The following is a 14091-nucleotide window of genomic DNA, read 5'->3' as shown; positions in this document are numbered from 1 at the left end:
TAAGCCTGAGCACACTTCTAAGTTCATAAGACAGAACTAGTTTCATTACTAGTTTCCTGTAAATGTATGTTTAAATGAACAAATGATGCATTAAGTTGTATAATGTGATATTATTTGCATACATTTCCAGAACGGAAATCAGAACATTTTATGAAGACAGAATGAAAATCCTTGTTTCATTTTACATTTAGTCATTTAGCAGACGCTCTTATCCAGAGCGACTTACAGTAAGTACAGGGACATTCCCCCCGAGGCAAGTAGGGTGAAGTGCCTTGCCCAAGGACGCAACGTCATTTTTGCATGGCCAGGAATCAAACCAGCGACCTTCTGATTACTAGCCCGATTCCCTAACCGCTCAACAGGGATGTGTTCACCACTCTCCAATCACATTTATAAAATCATCAACTTCTTCAATGAGTAGAATCGACCCTTTACAAATATTTCAATACAATTAAAGTGCATACCTTGGAAGGATCTTTGAAGTAGAATATTGATATGAAATCAATAGGAGTGTGCAAGAATGCAACAGGACGACGAGAGCTATACAAACAGTAGTAAATATGCAGGAGTATATCGCTGGTGTGTATCGCAGGTGACTGACAAGATTGACTCATTTGACCAGACTTTCCTGACTGTGTTCTAATTCTACAGTATGACATCACAATAGGTTGCTAAGAAATCCGTTGTGTTTACAATGTGCTCCTTTTCGGGTAACACTTTACAGTAACATTACATGCATTAAAACTTGCATTAATACTCACTTATATATGAACTAATGATGCATGCTAATCACAAACTAATGAAGAGCAAACCTTAACTATGGGTTCATGTGAGAATGATGGCCATCTTCATCAAAATCAAATCCTTTTATTGTCACTCAACCATATACTGCCGTTCCAGGCAACATAGCAGTATAACAATTACCTTAGATTATCATTTACACTTAACGCAAGTTACACATCTGTTACACAACACAATGTACAAAATACAGGAGATAAACAAAAGTGGCGTGGTGACATGTAGCTGTCGGTTTATAGTCATTTGCCACTATGTTATTAGAGCAGTATAGAATGTGAACTCAGCCTGAGGCTGATAAATACGGTGCAGATATACAGTATATAGGTATGTATCGTGAGCGATCAAGAGTTCAGAAGTTTGATTGCTTGGAGGAAGAAAGTGTTATTTACATTTATTCATTTAGCAGACGCTTTTATCCAAAGCGACTTCCAAGAGAGAGCTTTACAAAAGAGCATAGGTCACTGATCATAACAACGAGATAGCCCCAAAACATTGCGAGTAGCCAAACATGAAGCATACATTGTGAAAAGCAAATAAGTGCCAATGGGGAGAACCATAAGAGGATGTAATTAAACAAGTTACAAATGAAACAACATGAACCTTAAAAGTGCAAGAGTGTACCTGTAGAAAAAAGCAAGCAACAATAATATCATATAATTCACAGCGAGTACAAGAAGTTAAATCAGTTACAACTAACCAACAAGAGCAACAAGTCCCTCAGTAAGAGTCATTGTGTTCCTGAAGGAAGCTAACATCAGGTCCAGCAAATCATTCCTAAGTACCGTTGTACTCCCGGAACAAGTGTGTCTTAAGCCTTTTCTTGAAGGTGGGGAGACAGTCAGTGTCTCTGATGGAGGTGAGGAGGTGATTCCACCATTGGGGGGCCAGACAGGAGAAGAGCTTGGGTTGGGAGCGGGCGCTCTTGAGAGGTGGGACCACCAGACGGTTGTCAGAAGACGACCGTAGGTGGCGGGTGGGGGTGTAAGGCTGGAGGAGAGACTTGATGTAGTCGGGAGCAGTCCCGTTCACTGCTTGGAAGATCAGTACCAGGGTCTTGAATCTGATACGGGCCATGATGGGAAGCCAGTGGAGGGAGATGAGGAGCGGGGTAACATGGGAGCGTCTGGGTAGATTGAAGACCAGGCGGGCCGCTGCGTTCTGAATCCTCTGAAGAGGGCGGGTTGCACATGCTGGGAGACCAGCGAGCAGCGAGTTAATAATATAACAATGTGTATGTAAACGGTATAAAGTATAAACACTTAAACAATAGATTTACATAAATAAAATAAGTATAGCCTTCATAGCATGAAATGTGAAATGAAATGTACACTTTAAATATTCGGAATTCCCTCTGCAAGTATGACTTTTCTTTGTAATTGTTTTTTTCAATAATAAACCAAATTTATTTTACAAAAAGAATTCCCTCTGCAGCCAAACAAATTTACCCTCTAGAGGCAGACTCAATAGGTCCCAAAAATATTTCTCCTCCTTTCATTTCCCTGAAGATATTGCTGGGCTGTCTGTCTGTCTTGTCTGTCCAGTTTGTCAAGTCTGTCTTGGTGAATATGGCACACAGCAATGCCATTGAGCCTTTTTTGTGTCGTGGTTGATCGCAACCAATAGGTTAATGAAAGGGAGCGAGCCAAACATTTCAATTTTAACCAGCCAAACGAACGGGGCTACTAACGTCATCTCCATGACAAACAGGAAGACGCCAAGCCTAAAAGCACAAACGCCGGCTCCAAAAATACTTTAAATAAGCATAATACACTTTGCTTATTTAAGCAAAGTGTATTGCGTTACACACGCTAATACAAGCTAACATCGCTAACATTGCCTAATCAGCTGTGCAGTTATGAACTGATGCTTGTCTCCTTACGTAGGGAGAGTGGTGGGGACGGATCGGGGTCACTAGGAATTTGGGAGGGACATGTCCCCCCCGTCCCCAGTGCCATCTGCACGCATGCTAACATGTACTTAAGAGACACTGTGTTCTCAGCCCACCCCTGTACTCCCTGTACACACATGTTGGTGTGGCAACACATAGCTCCAGTACCATCGTTAAATTTGCTGATGATACGACAGTGGTAGGTCTGATCACCGACGACAATGAATCCACCTACAGAGAGGAGGTGCACACACTGACACGCTGGTGTCAGGAGCACATCCTCTCCCTCAACACCAGTAAGACCAAAGAGCTTGCCGTGGACTTCAGGAAAAAAAGACAGAGAACACGGACCCATCAATGGTGCATCGGTGGATATCATCAACATCTTCAAGTTCCTTTCTGTCCACGTCCATGAGGAACATGGGGGGTCAGATGACTGAGCAGTTAGGGAATCGGGCTTTTAATCAAAAGGTTGCCGGTTCAATTCCCGGTCGTGCAAAATGACGTTGTTCCCTGGGCAAGGCACCTACTTGCCTCGGGGGAATGTCCCTGTACTTACTGTAAGTCGCTCTGGATAAGAGCGTCTGCTAAATGACTAAATGTAAATGTAACTCACAAGGTCCGTTCACACCGAGGCCATTGTGAAGAAGGCACACCAGCGCCTCTTCTTCCTGAGACGGCGGAGGAATGAATCGTCACATCTTCACACGGTTCTACACCAGCACTGTGGAGAGCATCCTGACTGGCTGCATCACTACCTGGTACGGCAACAGCTCTGCCCTCAACTACAAAGCCCTGCAAAGGGTTGTGCGAACTGCCATTGTGACACATCAATGTAGGGGGTTTCATTATTGGCCAAACAACCACAACTATTCCCTTATGGTTTAACCCTTTTGCTACCTCGGGGTCGTTTTGACCCACAGCTATGTTGTGACAACTTTTCATGATAAAAAAACAAAGTGAAACATTTTCTTTATCCTTCGCGCTGTCTCAGGTTCGTTGTGACCCACAGCTATGTTGTCTGCGTTGTCTATTACATCACGCTCGCGCTGTCTCCGGGTCCTTGTGACCCCCCTGCGGTGTCCGCGTTGTGTATTACAACACCGCCACTAATGTGGCATTGTAATAATGTGTTTTGCTCCTTGTATATTATAAAATAAGGAGGAGGAGGAGGAGGAAGCATATGTAATGGTGATAGACGCTGAAATCGATGTAAGGATATGCTGGAGTTTGGTAATCAATTGCTTTGACCTTTAGCTAAAGTAAATAAGATCAAAATGTAAATATGTTAAAGGAAGATAATTTGTGTTCAAAAAGCTAAATGTAATTTACCTATAAGATTTGATGCATTTGAAATTACATTTTTGCAATCTTTCTTAATTTCCTAAGGTTTCCATTTGTTTTCTGTTTTGTATCAGTTTGATTGCTAATGCCTCGTTCTGCCTGTAGGATAGTCAGCGTGTAGCTTACGTTCGTCCATTGCGACATTGGACTTGACCAAGCTACATCGTGTCCGTTGTCTGTTTTCTATAATTCCCCTTGGCAGGTATGAACGGAGGTTGGGATGTGTTTTGACTTGTCTGTTTGATACTGAAATGAATATGCACCGTGAATTGTTGGTTGGTGTCACAGTTTAAGTATTTTAATTGGTCAGACATGAAAAGTTAAGTTGTATTTTAGCCTACTTGCTAGCTAAGTCGCGTGAAGCTGTGTTGAACGGAGGTACGGTTGTCACGTTCCCGAAACATCTGTTTCACTCATTTCATGTTGGTATCAAGTAATGCTTTCGTTAGATGTAATATTTCAAGTTGAAATGCATAAAAATCCATTGCAACATTGGACTTGACCAAGCTACATCGTGTCCGTTGTCTGTTTTCTATCATTCCCCTTTGCAGGGGCGCAACACATACACCTGGTCCAAGCCACTAGTCTGAAACCTAGTTTCATTCTCAATATAATGTTTCAGTGCTTTTGACATGCGTTTGTTCAGAAACCATCATGAGTCAAAGTTGAGTCATAGTTGGTGTGTGATAATGATGATGATGACCGGTGAGGGAATCGGGCTAGTAATCCGAAGGTTGCCAGTTCGATTCCCGGTCATGCCAACTGACTGTGTCCTTGGGCAAGGCACTTCACCCTACTTGCCTCGGGGGGAATGTCCCTGTACTTACTGTAAGTCGCTCTGGATAAGAGCGCCTGCTAAATGGAAATGTACATCCAAGACTACCAGCACTAACTGGGAGGGAGGGGTGAACGCCTCCAAAATAATTGAAACTAACACACACACAGACAACTGAGAGACAGGAAGAGTAAGACATAAAGTAAGAAACTTTCATTTCGAAATTTTATTGTATATAAAAACTTCAAACAACATCAGTGACCCACAAACCCTATTTACAGAAAAGTTTATCTTTCAGACAAGGGACAAAGTCATGGATCTGGGCCCCGTTCGTCGTAAGGGTTGAAGCTAAATTAATCAATTGTCCCTTTAGCCCGTTAACATTAGCGAGATGAGTGAGAATAGCAAATATCGGTTCGTCAACGGCTGATCCGCATCCAAATCATGTGGTTAATTTCAATCAGGCTAAACTTATCAGGGAAATTGCACGTGCACGTCCCACTTCAAAAGGCAGGAAAGGTCGATCACCAAAACCGTGATTTTCTAACGGTATGATGGCGGAAAATACGAGAGAGCGGTGATAGGCTATTCTCGCCATCCGAGCAAACTATTATAATGAGTCTCTATAAGACAATAAGCATATATTATCATGGCTAAGTCGAACACCGCCACCGCTGCCAGAGCAAGAGAAGCAGCTTGGCAAAAAAATGCCAATAAGCAAAATGCGAAAGTTTTGGGGAAATGTATAGGCTCATTTTAAGTGCCTCATTACCCCAATCAATCAGATCACATTTCTTTAAATGTGCCTGCTGGTATAGGCTTAATGGAAATTAATAATCGAATGAGATCTTGCTAGCGAAAATAATGATCTCAACTCTTCTCAGAATAAGTAGGCTAGATAAAAACAAGACCAAAGAGTATCTAATTGATACGAATTCATAGACAATTATGAGGATATACTGCGCTTATATCATGTAGGCCTACTATATATGTGCATGTAGGCCTATGTGTAAATCCCTCTTTGATTTAATTGACAGGGACATGGCCAGGGAATATGATGAATTGATTCATCAGCTGGTTAAGCGCCAAGTACACTTTTCTTACAGCAACGCATGCTGCGGCTTTGCCAATGTTTTCTGCATCGCCTATACTGTATAAAAATGTAGCCTATAGCCTACCTGACGCAAAAAACCTCAAGGCTATGCAGTCTGAAGAACAGTTAAAGTTTCAAGTAGCTTTATTGTCAATTTCTTCACATGTCAAGACATAAAAAGGAATCGATATGACGTTTCCCACTCTCCCACAGTGAAACATGTAAAAAGCACAGGCACAACAGATAAGACAAGACATTTCGTAAAACATAGCGTTACATATTCACATACAGCAGCATAACCTCATAATAAAGCATAAAGCTTGCTGCGGCGTGTGATATTTGCAATGTACGGCCCGAGAAGGTCTTGCAAATAAATGAGTCCTTGCTGGCTGAATCGATATCGCTCAAACAAGAACTCATCCGTGTGAAATAAAGGATCTTGGCAATCGCGAAGAACTCTATTGGTATGGAAAGCTAATCGAACTAAAATATAGCTCCTTGGTCAACTGGGTCTCTCAAAAAGGGAGCTGCCATATTATTTTCCGGGGGTGTGGCAAGCTTATCCAGCTACACTTACGTTAGACTGCTCTGGAGCAGGTTAGTGCTAATTGATATGTTACTATGGTGATTTATCGAAAGTTGCTTCCACGAACCAAAAAGAGGGGCGTTTTTTATCTTAGCCTGAAAATTAGCTCGCTAAACTGCTTAGCGAGCTACGACGAATACCCCCCAGCAGACTACCCTCTTCTCATATATAGGACAAAGCATTTACACCCTCATCCAACCCACACCTACATCCACACCAGTGGCGGCTGCTGGTCTTTCAAAGAGGGGAAGCTCATTTTCGGCCTACATCCAACATTTTTTTTATTGAGTTCACTGGCTACTTCACCCCTACGACACTAGCCTAGCCTACTGAATGAATGAATGAAGAGGAAATGTGGAAATTAGGTTAAACTGAAACGTGGTGTATAATTGTATGAAATGTATGATGAAAATTGTTTCTGTGAACAAGGCAGACTTCATCCCAGCGTTTGCATCTCATGCTTCTCTTCATGCCCTTGCGCTGACAGAGACATGGATCCGCCCTGAGAACACTGCAACTCCAGCTGCTCTCTCCGTCAACCACTCCTTCACTCACTCACCCCGCTCAACCGGGCGGGGTGGTGGGACAGGGTTGCTTCTTTCACCACATATTAAATACACATCCACACCACTCCCTGTTACTGCCAAATCATTTGAACACCATTATGCGATGCTAACTGATCCTATCAAAGCATGCTTAATTGTTCTTTATCGCCCACCAGGCCCGCTAGCCGACTTTGTGGAGGAGCTGGACATGCTCCTCAGCGTCCTCCCGGATGATGGAACCCCCCTGATAGTCCTTGGGGACTTCAACATCCACCTCCAAGGAACTCAGGCCGTCGACTTCTTGTCTCTCCTGACCTCTTTCGACCTGACGCTGCTGAGCACACCGGCGACCCACAAGGCAGGCAAACAGCTAGACCTCATCCTGACACGTAACTGTATCACTGACTTAACCTCTGTAACCCCACTGCATATTTCTGATCACTACTTTATCCAATTCTCTATCTCTCTCCCTCCAACTCCTTCTACCTCCCCTCCCCTTGTAACTTTCCGGCGCAACCTCCGCTCCCTATCCCCCTCCCATTTCTCCTCTATTGTAACATCCTCCCTCCCCCCCATTGACGAGTTCTCGTCCCACCCCACTAACACTGCCACCGACACCTTGTTAACCACTTTAACTGCATCACTTGACTCTCTCTGTCCCCTGTCAACCAGGCCTGCACGATCTTCTCCCTCCTGCCCGTGGCTTACGGATGTTATTCGTGAAGAACGGTCCACCCTTCGGGCAGCCGAGAGGAGATGGCGCAAGTCCAAAGGCGGTCTGGACCTTGATAAGTATCACTCCCTCCTCAAATCCTTCTCTTCTCACATAACTGGTGCTAAAACCCTCTACTTTCTGAACAAAATTAACTCTGCTTCAAACCCCCACAAACTTTTCTCTACCTTCTCCACCCTTCTTAACCCACCTCCCCCACCCCCTCCCTCCACCCTGACAGCAGACGACTTCTCCTCCTTCTTTGAGAAAAAAGTCGCCGACATTAGCAGTCGGTTCCCTAAACCCACCTTTCCTACCCTCTCACCCTCCATGACTGACCCAACTAAATGTCTAAACTCTTTTTCTCCCCTGTCTGAGGCAGAGATCTCTGACCTCATTCTCTCTCATCGCCCCACCTCCTGTCCCCTTGATCCTATACCCTCCCCTCTCTTTCAAACCATCTCCCCCTTCATCATAACTTTTCTTCTCCATGTCCTAAACTCCTCTCTCACCTCTGGCACCTTCCCCTCTGCCTTCAAACAGGCTAGAGTTACCCCTCTACTCAAAAAACCCTCCCTTAACCCTGCCGTTCTCCAGAACTACAGACCGGTATCACTGTTACCCTTCCTTTCAAAAACAATTGAACGTGCTGTATCTAACCAACTGTCTAACTTTCTCTCTCAGAACAACCTGCTTGACCCCAACCAATCGGGCTTCAAGACTGGCCACTCCACAGAGACTGCCCTCCTTTCAGTCACCACTGCCCTCCAGTCTGCCAGAGCGGCTTCCAGGTCATCCGTTATCATTCTGCTGGACCTTTCTGCAGCGTTTGATACGGTTAACCACCAGATCCTGCTCGCCAGACTTTCTGAGATGGGCATCACTGGCACTGCACTCCAGTGGATCTCATCCTACCTGTCGGGAAGATCCTACCAGGTTTCCTGGGGAGGCAAACTGTCAGGCCCTCGCCAGCTCTCCACTGGTGTCCCACAGGGCTCCGTCCTTGGACCCCTCCTCTTCTCTCTGTACACCACCTCACTTGGACCAATCATCACCTCCCATGGCTTCTCCTACCACTGCTACGCTGACGACACGCAGCTGTACCTGTCGTTCCCCCCGACCGATCCGGGGATCTCAGCTAGGATTGAGGCCTGCCTCGCAGACATCTCCGCCTGGATGACCGAGCACCACCTCCAGCTGAACCTCGCCAAAACAGAACTTCTCATCATCCCGGCTAAACCCTCCATCTCCCACGATCTCTCAATCACTCTGGGATCTGCGACGGTGACCCCTTCATCCTCTGCCAGGAACCTTGGGGTTACCATGGACGACGAGCTCTCCCTCACGGCCCACATTGCTGCGGTCTCCCGGTCGTGTAGATTCACCCTCTACAACATCCGGAAGATCAGGAGATACCTGTCTGAGCACTCCACCCAGCTGCTAGTCCAAGCACTCGTCCTCTCCAAGTTGGACTATTGCAACTCGCTGCTCGCTGGTCTCCCAGCATGTGCAACCCGCCCTCTTCAGAGGATTCAGAACGCGGCGGCCCGCCTGGTCTACAATCTACCCAGACGCTCCCATGTTACCCCGCTCCTCATCTCTCTCCACTGGCTACCTATCATGGCCCGTATCAGATTCAAGACCCTGGTATTGACCTTCCGAGCAGTGAACGGGACTGCACCCGTCTACATCAAGTCTCTCCTGCAGCCTTACACCCCCACCCGCCACCTACGGTCTTCTTCAGACAACCGCCTGGTGGTCCCACCGCTCAAGACCGCCCGGTCCCAACACAAGCTCTTCTCCTGTCTGGCCCCCCAGTGGTGGAATCAACTCCCCACCTCCATCAGAGACACTGACTGTCTCTCCACCTTCAAGAAAAGGCTCAAGACGCACTTGTTCCGGGAGTACAACGGTACTTAGGAACGGTTCGCTTGACCCGATGTTAGTTTCCTCAAGGATCACAATGACTCTTGCTTAGAGACTTGCTTAGAGTTGCTCTTGTGGTTAGTGGTAACTGATTTAAATTTTTGGTTCTCGCTGTGATATATTGTTTTATTACTGTTGCTTGCTTTTTTCCACAGGTACACTTGCACTTATAGCTGTTCATGTGTTTTGGTTGTGACTTGTTTAACTACATGCTCTTATGGTTCTTCCCTTTGGCACTTACTTTGGTTGTTCACAATGTGTGCTTCATGTTTTGGCTACTCGCGATGTTTTTTGGCTATCTTGTTGTTATGATCAGTGACCTATGCACTTTGTAAAGCTCTCTCTTGGAAGTCGCTTTGGATAAAAGCGTCTGCTAAATGAATAAATGTGAATAAATGTAAAATTGGTTAGCAATTTCGCCAAGCAAATACCAAGAAATAGGTTGCTGCAGTTTGTCTTTCAACTACAGTTGCAAAATCCGCAATCCACTGAGCTTGAATAGCTTCCGAGGCGGGACATAATCTCAGCATTCATCCAATGACCGTATAGTTTCGAAGCACTGAAAAAAACTGTTAAAAGCAGCCCCATTGAAGTCCATGGAAGCTGAGCTTCAACAGGGAAATGCACTGTGACGCTACAGGAATGTATGAGAAGGAAATCAGTCAGTCGACATGCTAATATATGTAGCTGATTCTGAAAGAACTCGCCTTCGATATGAACGTGTTCTAACGCATAAAATGTTAACACAATAGTAAATATTTGACCATTAATTGGTTGAAATTTTAGGGGACGCTGAGCTTCCCTTGCAGTCTTAAAGAAATCGCCACTGATCCACACCCATATTCTGTTAGCTGGAGTGTAGACTAAATGACTCAGACTCTGTGGTAGTAGAGGTTCCTGGGCGTCTAGGAGGTGGAATCTTCAGACTGGAGACGAGGCGACCGAGTGTTGAGTCCTCCCGTCTGGTGGACCTCTTGAAGTCCGCCCCCAGGAAGGCATACAGCAGCGGGTTTAGACAGCAGTGGGAAAATGCCATCGGTTCAGCCACCGCCAGCCACACACCCAGCACCACCTCCAGACTGCAGCCCCTGGGAAGGACCTCTAGGCGCATGAGGGCATCCACAGTGATGCCAGCACCATACGGGAGCCAACACAGGAAGAAGCAGAGGACCAACGCCACAGTGGTCCTGACAGCTCTGCGCTTCTGTCTCTGCCCCTGCAGAGGCCCGCTGCGGGTCAGCCTGGACACGATGACACAGTAACACGCCAGCAAAACTAGGCCCGGTACCACCAAGCCCACCAACACCAGCTGCAGGTGGAACACTGACACCCAGAGAGGAGCGTTGTCAGCTGGGTATAAGCGCTGGCACACAATCGTCCCATCTCCTGCTTCCCAAGTCCTGGCAAACACTATGTCTGACACTGCCAAGAGAGCCGCAGGCGGCCAGGCTCCTGGAAAAGGAGAGGGGGTGAGGGGAGACAAAGAGGAGATTCGGTGGTTAGACCAGGAGATGGAGAATACAAGTGAAGATGTACCTCTGTACATCTGAAGCATGGGCACGTCGTGAGAGAGAGATAAGGGATGAGGCTAGAGACGTAGCTCACCTACAAACACCAGTCTCTGTGCCAGTAGCCGTCTCGTGTGTGAGGTGTGCGCGTCTGTTGCTTTGACCGCGGCTAGGTAGCGGTCCAGACTGATGAAGGCCAGGATGAGCACACTCCCATACAGGTTCACCGTGTAGATGACGTGCACGGCCACACAGGTGCCTAATCCGAAACGCCAGTCCGTCAGGGCGGCATCCGCTGCCCAGAACGGAAGCGTCAGCACAAAGAGAAGATCGGCAGCAGAGATGTGCAGCCGGTAGCGGTCTGTCAGACTCAATTTTGACCTGGGGACAATCAGATAAAACCCTCTGTGCAAATCCTGAGTAGGTCAGCTCACTGCAAAATGTTTTTTTTGATCTTGTTCCTATAATCAAACATAAAAAGCATTTCAAGTATTAGAAAGTGTCAGTTGAAAAGACCTGCAAATTAGGCCTTTCTGACAGTGTTGTGATGGATCCTAGTTTCCAGGTGATCTTCCGTTATCGACAGGAACCGGCCAATCGTCATGTTGTTCTAATTTCGGACATTTCTCTTAATATGTAACCATGCTATATTACCATAATGGATGTAACCATGACACAGTAGGTATATGATCTGACATACCTTAATTGCTGTGGTAAGCATTGAACACAGCGGGATACTCAGCAGAATTCTGTTGTTGAAATTGTGGTAGGCCGAGGTATATTCTTGAAATCAAACCTGTGCTTTGCATAGTGGGCAGGTTTTCACTGCAACTTTGACTCCTGAATAAAAAGTTGAAAAAGAGTTCAGATATTGGCAATAAACATAAATTAAACTTTGGCCTTAACTTTACCTCTGAGATGTTGACATGGAAAATACTCTTAAACTGACCTCTCTGAACTAAAAGCAATCCATACACTGAGGCATTGGTGGTTACCACTCTAGGTTCTGATAGTTCAGGAGGTGTTGGCCCTGGACAGTATGGACAAATTGTCTCGTTTGGCTGAAACATCTCTGGGACATCTTTTGATTCCCGCTTTAAATCAGGTGGCAGGATTTCAGGGATCCTTTTATGTTCCCAGAGGTAATCTGTCATCACCTGAATCTGATTTTCAGACAATATGTCTATGGACTGGCCAGACACATTTTCTTTTTCTTCACTTTCACTACTGCTGGTGTGTCTCTCTTCGACTAGAAGCTCGTGTTTCTCCTGGAAGAGCCACCACATGTCCATATATATATATGGGTGCAGTGATTTACTTTTTTCGCACTGCTGCACAGACAGAACCATTTTCCCTTGACCTTGTCAAAGGACACACGTGTTCTGCCAAAACAACTCCAGGATTCCACCGTGCCAGTGAAAACCGAAAAGTAGACATAACGTCCTGAATAGCCATGCTCCTCTTAAAATACGGGGTAAACTGGGAATGCTCCTTCTTTTGCTGCTCATTCATGCACGTCTGTGCATTCCTTTTCTTTTCCCTTTGAAATCAAGCCTTTGTCCACCATTGAATGCACTGAGGACATTTGTAAAGGAGCTGTTTTTTTTATAAGGGGATGCCAACTGGACTCTGCGAAGGTGTTTACATTCAACACCTGGTTTTCCACTTATATTTGCCATGGCACACGGCATTTGCAAATGACGTTGTGTCCTTGGGCAAGGCACTTCACCCTACTTGCCTCGGGGAGAATGTCCCTGTACTTACTGTAAGTCGCTCTGGATAAGAGCCTCTGCTAAATGACTAAATGTAAAATGTAGGTAGATAAGTAAAAGTAAAGATAGGGACTACCTTGATCACCAGTTCTCTCACCAAGCAGACATCCTATAAGACAGTTGCCATTAAGTTTTTATTTAGCATGCAGGTACAGATGACTCAGATTTGTCAACAAATATTTTCCTGTAGGCAATAATGCATTAGGCAAATTACCATGTTTTTCAAGGTGGACTTCAACGTTTTTTTGTCTCGAAATCTCTTTCTCACACTTTGGACAGTGCCAATGGCTCCGTTTGTAATCTGTTCCTTTTTCACAAAGGCAAGGAATCGTGAACTTCTCTGTTGAGAAATTGAGTAGGTTTTGGTTTTGCGTAGGTTGTTAACACAATGATTCATAACTGCTTTTTGGGGGATCTCCCACAGTCCACTAAGGTCAAACTAGGCTAAAAGGGGATTTAGTGTAACCACATTAAAATGAGGGAAGAAAATGAGAAGATAGGCTTACCTTTGCCACCATCTATAAAATACACAGCATACTTCATGTGCCTTTGCTGGAAATGTTGTTGAGACGCTGCTGTCAGAGTGCGACAGTACCTGCAGTCATCTTCCCCAACAGGCAAGTCGTCGGGTGAGCTGAATTCGAATATTGGCTTAGACCTTGAACACAACAAGAAAATGCAATTAGCAATGTGACACTGACTCACACCTGAACCAATAGTCTCTGCCCATCCAATGCCAAGGTGGTCTACAATGGAAAATAACTATTTCTGTATCTCCAAAGTTTCTTGATTCACTCACAGCACAATGGGGGTCCTATTTTAGGATATATTATTGAGTGGCCTGTTATGTTAGGCAGTGTATAGTAAATTATGACTTTCATTGTGAAGGAAGAAGTCGTGTGCAAAGTTTGTGGAGACAAAATATGTGTTCGACTTCATTAGAGGCTTGGTCACTGGAAGCAGGAAGATGTAATCGTTATTTGTTTGTATACTGCTTGTTTGTATACTGCTTGTTTGTATAATGCTTGTTTGTATAATTCTTGTTTGTATAGGCTACCAATCTTTCAACAATAAAAATAAAAACTGAGCCGTTTTTAACTCCTAACCGACTGCAAGCTGTATCTCTCGCCAGTCGTTTCATGCA

General features: G+C 45.2%; 1 protein-coding gene across 1 annotated transcript; it reads right to left on the bottom strand.

Annotated features, from left to right (window-relative positions):
- Nucleotides 1-10514: 10514 nt before the first annotated feature.
- Nucleotides 10515-13552, bottom strand: LOC136947545 (C-X-C chemokine receptor type 4-like). The gene is made up of 5 exons (XM_067241655.1): nt 13543-13552; nt 13162-13287; nt 12522-12636; nt 11273-11556; nt 10515-11119 (listed from the first exon to the last, which is right to left on the bottom strand). Exons 1-5 carry the CDS (start codon nt 13550-13552, stop codon nt 10515-10517), a joined length of 1140 nt encoding a protein of 379 aa, XP_067097756.1.
- Nucleotides 13553-14091: the final 539 nt, after the last annotated feature.

Source organism: Osmerus mordax, chromosome 1 (genome assembly GCF_038355195.1).
Source record: "Osmerus mordax isolate fOsmMor3 chromosome 1, fOsmMor3.pri, whole genome shotgun sequence".
In the NCBI taxonomy this organism is placed as follows: domain Eukaryota; kingdom Metazoa; phylum Chordata; class Actinopteri; order Osmeriformes; family Osmeridae; genus Osmerus; species Osmerus mordax.
The sequence above is the reverse complement of the archived record's forward strand: the minus strand, read 5'-3'. Positions and strand labels throughout refer to the sequence as shown.